Below are 6,338 nucleotides of genomic sequence, written 5' to 3'. Positions count from 1 at the left end.
GTCGCTCACAAGTGAAAAACAATTAATTAAATTCAAATAGCTAACTTCATATGTAACTCTGCATAATGATTATGAAGAAGTGACATTCATGCTAGCATTGTAACATTACAATATTCACCTGGACAATGATAACCAGTAATTGTTAAAAACAAATCTATAATAACATAAATTGCAATTGTTTGGAGTACATAGATTATATACTTCATTAATATTGTCTGAATGTAAGATTGAGTCGCCCAGGAGAAAGCCCAGAATCTCTGAGCAGTTCCTTTGGAGCTGAATTTGGAAAAACTGATGGCACACCATGGAAAACATGTCGAGATTCACCACCAAATATCAGCACATCTCCAGATTCTAGCATTACCCTTTTTGCCTCCTCTACACTCCTCTTATCCCCATAAAGAAAATCTGCAGAATCACCAATAGAGAAGGATACAACAGGCAACCCCTTCTGAAGACTTTCTCTGCTTTCATCACGATCCTGCATCAAGAAGTTTCAAGTTAGATGCTTGAGAGACTTTCTCCGTTTTATATAATATAAAAATACTAACATAGACAATATATAACATATATTTCACACAAAAGCTTGAGCCACAAAATAAAGTATGATTCGTTTATACCAAAAGTATAACATACTACACAAAAATAGAAGAATAAGAATTTACAGACTAAAACAATTACTATAGCCATATATTTTCTCGAGCTTTTATAATGAAAATGCAAAGTTTAGGAAGTGTAGGAGCTAACCTGATGAAGACCGACCTTTCCATTTTCTGTGTAAAAATTGACAATGCAAATATCAGGAGTCATAGAAGGAAGAACATCCTCCACATTACATGCTCCATATTCCTTTTCAGTCAGAGACTGAGCTTCTTGGATTGCTCTTGTAACTAGTTTACTGAAGTGATTCGGAATGCTAGGTGGGGTGCTACCATCAAATACTCGTTTATTTCCATATTTATAGGTCTGAGGATCCCAATCCATACCAAGACACATCATCTTCAATCGAAGTTTCGCTCCATTTTCATATCCTGGTTGATAGAATCCTCCAAGACCAACACCAAGTTCACGACAAACTTTCACTATTTCCACCTAAACGTATCAAAATAAATTTTCAGCTGATGCAATAAAGTTATAAGGAATTAAAAGATAGTAGAAAGTGAAAATAAAATACCTGTTCATCATGGCTTATGAAATTTTTCAAGAGAACCATCCCAGGTCTCAAAACTGACCCTTTTGTCCATTCCTTCTGAATCTCAATTCTACTTTCCTTGTTTTCTCCATGCAAAGTAGCTCCTATAAAACCATGATTTCTTTTTCCATAAAAACAAATGTCATATGGTCTGAACTTTGGCTTGCTAATTGAAGAATCCAACTTCTGACCACCAACACTAGCATAGTTTGAATTGTTTCTATTATAAAGTTTATTGATAGAATCAGGTTTCTTTCTCCAACATTGTCTATCTTGAGACCATTCATCATGGGGAGTTGCCATGTTAGTTTTTGAAATTTTTTTATCAAATGATAAGTTGATATTTTCAAAATTGGAGCGAGGTACACAATATTTTTCTCCACTAGGCTTGGTCGATTCTAAATCAACTCTTGTTCTCCTGAAATTTTTTGGTTGAAAACTACGAGACATAACCTGTAATTATTAGATCATGCAAATTATAATAAAAACACACTTAAGTTAAGACTCGAAACACAATTTAAATATGATTTGCTTTATATACTTTTAGTCAGATTTATGTTTAAAAGACACTCTAGAGAATGATAATAAAAAAATTATTTAAACTCACTTTGATCTCAACTCTTAAACGATGTGATTATGGTAAAAGTATATGTTTTCCCTCTAAAATACGATTATTTTTATTTTCAACCTATTTTTTAAAAACCAAAAAAGCAAGAAAAAGAATTATTTCACAAAAATCATAACAACACCAAAACCAAAAATCAAACACATATTTCCATTAAAGATAAAATATCTTCCATATGGAAAAGAAGTTTACTGTGTTAGAAAAACCAAAATTAAGAATATTTATTTGTTGTGTTAGAACAACAAAAATTGACAATCTTTAAAAGAAAAGAATTAAATCATACGTGAATCTTGTGAAGAACAAAGTCTATTGCCGATGGTAAATACACGGTGTTTGAATCCGGTTGAAACAAAAATAAGATGGTATTGGAAGAAGAAAAGTTATTGTGAATTAGTGATATAGAAGAATGAGGATGTTTGTTTTAATTCCAAGATGTAATATCTCAACAATATTTAATAATAATTTAATTAAGATTGTAAATATGGATGAATATTAGAAAAGATAAGGTTTGTTGTGCACACATTCTATAAATCTTATCATAATTTAAAGTATCAGTCATTTCATTTCATTCTAAAAACTCTTTCGAATCTTGAAAAAATTGTGATTTTAATTCGATTTAGTTTTTTAATTACTTATCAAATAAATCCTAAAGGCAATGCATAAGATAATGTATATGATTTTATCACAATTTTTGAACAATTGATTTTATAATGAAAGATTCTAAAAATCAATTAGTTTTAGTAATTAATTGCAAATTGAAATTTTAATAAATTTGATTTTTAAGTAGGATTTAACTTTTTGATATTGACAATAATTTAAGAAAAAAATACTATAAAACTCCTAACACAGAAAAATAAAAATAAAAATTGACCATTTTCATTTATCTTATGAAATTCAAATTATTCATGCTCACTAAAAAATTATGATGTCTGTGATGGTTTGAATTCCATATTCTAACTGTAAATAAAAGCAATAAATATCTGAAAAGTATATTTTAAATGTTGGCAAAATTTATTTAAAAAGAAAAAAATCAATAACAATTGAAAATCTCCACGAAGTATATTTTTATTATATTTTCGTTTAATATGTTATGTAATTAAAAATTATAAAAAAAAACGTGATATCGTTATAATTAAAAACGGTTACAAAATATATTTTATATCATTTTTATTTAAATGTATTGCCGGTTTAAGAAATAGTCAACAGTTGTTAAATGAGATAACTATGTTGGGTTAGAAAATTTCAAATTGAAAATCTAACATGGATTTTTCGAGGAGCAAGAAGATTTGATGGTTAAATAAACTCAATAATATCTAGTTTTAAATTAATTGAGATGGTCAATGATTTTTAGAAAAGATAAGATCTGTTATACACACAGATCAATTTTATCTTCAAAGTGTCTCACCTATTTCACTTCATTTTTATCTCAAAAACCCTTTCAAATATTGAAAGATTGAATATCATTGTATAGTTACCAATGTTAATAAATTTTTATAAATTGCGAGTATTCTAAGTTTTTATTTTGTTTTATTTGTTTACTAATTTGATTATTTAATCTTTATTTTAATCTTTTTAAAATAAAATATATCACTTTATTTATTTATTTATTTAGTATATATATAAAATCTAACATGTTATTCCTATTAACTTTTGGATTTTGCAATTAATTAAGAAAAAAATATTATAAAACTCCTAACACAGAAAAAAAAATTGAGCATTTTCCTTTTCCAATACTTTAATTAATCAAAATACACACAATCAAATCACAATTTTTTATTATATCACTGTTAGCTATATCTTTGAAGTTTATTTTTATCTTGCATTTCTTACAATAAAGGAAAATGACAATTTTTTACTTTAATAAAGTCGTTTTTTTGTCATTTTCTGATGTCATTACACTTCTTTATTTTTTTTAGGTTAATAGTAATATATTTTTACAACTTTACAAATCCTAAAAAGTAAAAAACCAGGAAATGTAGTGTAGTTTTGATATTTTATTTATTCAGAACTTAAGTATGAAGTATGAATGATAAACAAAAACCATTCGAAGTGAACAATGTTATAGTGAATAGTAGTGCATATTGATATTAATTTATGACTTTTTGTTTTGATAATTATATGTATTTTTTTTGTTGTAAAATAATAATTTATTGTAAAAGAAACGTTGAATTTGAATGTGGGCAACGTTCAATAGTACAAATTTCTTTTAAATGTAGATTACGAGGAAATTCTCATTAATCCAATTATTTTTGTCGCTTCTGTTATTGTTACTGGATTGGCCATAGGATTTGCTTCTATTGGACTTGAGGTTGGTCAAGACATTATCACAGGACTAGCTGAAGAGGAGATTGCACGAGAGAACCATAGGTTTTTTACTTTTTATTATTATTGAAAAAATATTATTTGGTGCAATTTTAAGTTTTTATTTGTTTATTTATTATTTATTATAGTTGGCAACGGTCTTTGACCAAATTTCACATAGGGAGATTGTCTCACCTCATAGAACATTTCCTATATTCTTAAATACATAACATTTTCTCTTCTCTTATTCTCCTTCTCTTAGTTTCATTCTTTCTCATTTTCTTTTTTTAAATTATCTTGAGTTTATTTTCAAATATTTAAAGATTGAATATAGTTGTATAATTACCAATGTTAATAAATTTTTATAAATTGCAAGTATTCTAAGTTTTTATTTTACTTATTTTTTTATTAATTTGATGTTTTAATTTTTATTTTAATCTTTTTAAAATAAAATATCAACTTTAATTATTTATTTATTTAGTATATATATATATATATATATATATATATATATATATATATATATATATATATATATATATATATTACAAATACTTATATTTATAATTATACATTTGCATATATCAATTGGCATTTATATACGTATAAACATATTTTATCACTTAATTCTAACTTTGTTACATAATTAAAAGAAAAGTTAGTCCAGGGGCATAGTAATAATGAATTAATAATTATGAATGTTGCACCTATAATGAAAATAATAATTAGGAAACACGATTCTAGCTTGATCGTTTTCTTGTTATACTATTATGTGTATGTATAATCAATTAAGAATACATAAATATAACTTGTAATATAACTAAAAAAATATCTAAATAATGATTAATTTTTGTGATTAAAAATAATTAATTACTATAGTAATTAATATAGATATTAATTTATAAATTAAAAATTATGGGTAAATAAAATATTTTTTTAATATAAATAAAAAATTATAATTTGTTTTTAAATTAGTAATTAAAATAGTTTCTATTATAAATTGATATTTAAATTAGACGCTAGATTACGGTTATTAAAGAAATTGTTTTCCACACAATTGCAAAAATGCCTTTTTATTGATAGAATCAAGTTTCTTTTTCTAACATTGTCTATTTTGATATTATTCATCAGAGAGAGTTGACATGTTAGCTTTCGAAAAATTCTTATCAAGTGGTAAGTTGATATTTTCAAAATTCGAGCGAGGTACGTAATATTTGTCTCCATTAGGCTTGGTTAATTCTAAATCAACTCTTGTTCTCTTTAAATTTCTTGGTTGAAAACGAGACATATATAAATTATAATTATTAGAACTTGAAAATTATAATAAGAAATACAGTTATTCTTACTATTGCCAATAGTCTCATATTGTTTAGAAGTTTATACCAAAGACAATTTAAATATTATTTTCTTTATTAAAATGTTGTTCGTCACAATTTTATGCTTAAAGACACTTTAATGAATAGAAATGGGAAAGAATGTTTATATTGAGTTTGGTCTCAACTCTTAAATGATGTGATTAAGATAAAAACACGTTTTTTTGTTAGGTTTATGATTTAGGAACCTATCTGAACTCCTCACACTCCCACACGAAACAAGAGCACAGAAAACAAAGAATGAACTATATTAATCTTTCTTTACAATGTACAAAATACAAGCATTCAAGGGAGCCCAATTCCTCCTCCATAAGAAGCAATGTCCTGTTTAAACAATTCTCAAAATCAAAACTATGTACACACAACAAGAGTTCTTTATAAGAACTTTCTTCCACGCCTCCCTACAAACTATCTAACCGTTATGGTAGTTAGATTTCCTTTTCTCACCTAACTCACTTAACTCTTCTATTTCTCTCATAAACTCTCCATACTCCAATGTTACCTGCCGCCTGATTATCAACCTTGATGAGAAACAACTTTTGCCATCTTGTCTGAATGTTTGTTCTCCATGCATTGAACATGAATCTGAGCCTATTGTTTATATTGTTTCAACATTTGAAAATGATTCATGTTTTGAGGGTATATTTGAGGGTCAGCTTGTTACACTGAGATTGGGTGTTGTACCCCTGAATGTTATTTCTGTGGAACCATGTTGCAGGAGGTACACATGAAGTTTACCAACGCACACCCATGGTGGAAGACAAGGGTGCCAGTGTATATAAAGGCTTCAACATCAATAGGCACCAGCTGAACCCGCTCATCAACAGTCACTGCTTCTTAGATCCAG

At 26.9% G+C, this 6,338-nt stretch overlaps 1 protein-coding gene across 1 annotated transcript; it reads right to left on the bottom strand.

Annotated features, from left to right (window-relative positions):
• Window positions 1-205: 205 nt before the first annotated feature.
• On the bottom strand, window positions 206-1,495 carry LOC106754439 (alpha-ketoglutarate-dependent dioxygenase AlkB-like). Its single transcript, XM_014636454.1, has 3 exons — window positions 1,175-1,495; window positions 748-1,092; window positions 206-481 (listed from the first exon to the last, which is right to left on the bottom strand). Exons 1-3 carry the CDS (start codon window positions 1,493-1,495, stop codon window positions 206-208), a joined length of 942 nt encoding a protein of 313 aa, XP_014491940.1.
• Window positions 1,496-6,338: the final 4,843 nt, after the last annotated feature.

Source organism: Vigna radiata, unplaced genomic scaffold (assembly GCF_000741045.1).
Source record: "Vigna radiata var. radiata cultivar VC1973A unplaced genomic scaffold, Vradiata_ver6 scaffold_212, whole genome shotgun sequence".
NCBI classification, from domain to species: domain Eukaryota; kingdom Viridiplantae; phylum Streptophyta; class Magnoliopsida; order Fabales; family Fabaceae; genus Vigna; species Vigna radiata.
The sequence above is the reverse complement of the archived record's forward strand: the minus strand, read 5'-3'. Positions and strand labels throughout refer to the sequence as shown.

Excerpts from the sequence above, each read along its gene's own strand:
- LOC106754439 (XM_014636454.1), bottom strand. The coding sequence starts at position 1,495 with ATGGCAACTCCCCATGATGAATGGTCTCAAGATAGACAATGTTGGAGA. Across the intron at positions 1,093-1,174 it reads TCATAAGCCATGATGAACAG|GTGGAAATAGTGAAAGTTTG; the intron begins GTATTTTATTTT and ends TGATACGTTTAG. Across the intron at positions 482-747 it reads GAAAGGTCGGTCTTCATCAG|GATCGTGATGAAAGCAGAGA; the intron begins GTTAGCTCCTAC and ends TTCTTGATGCAG.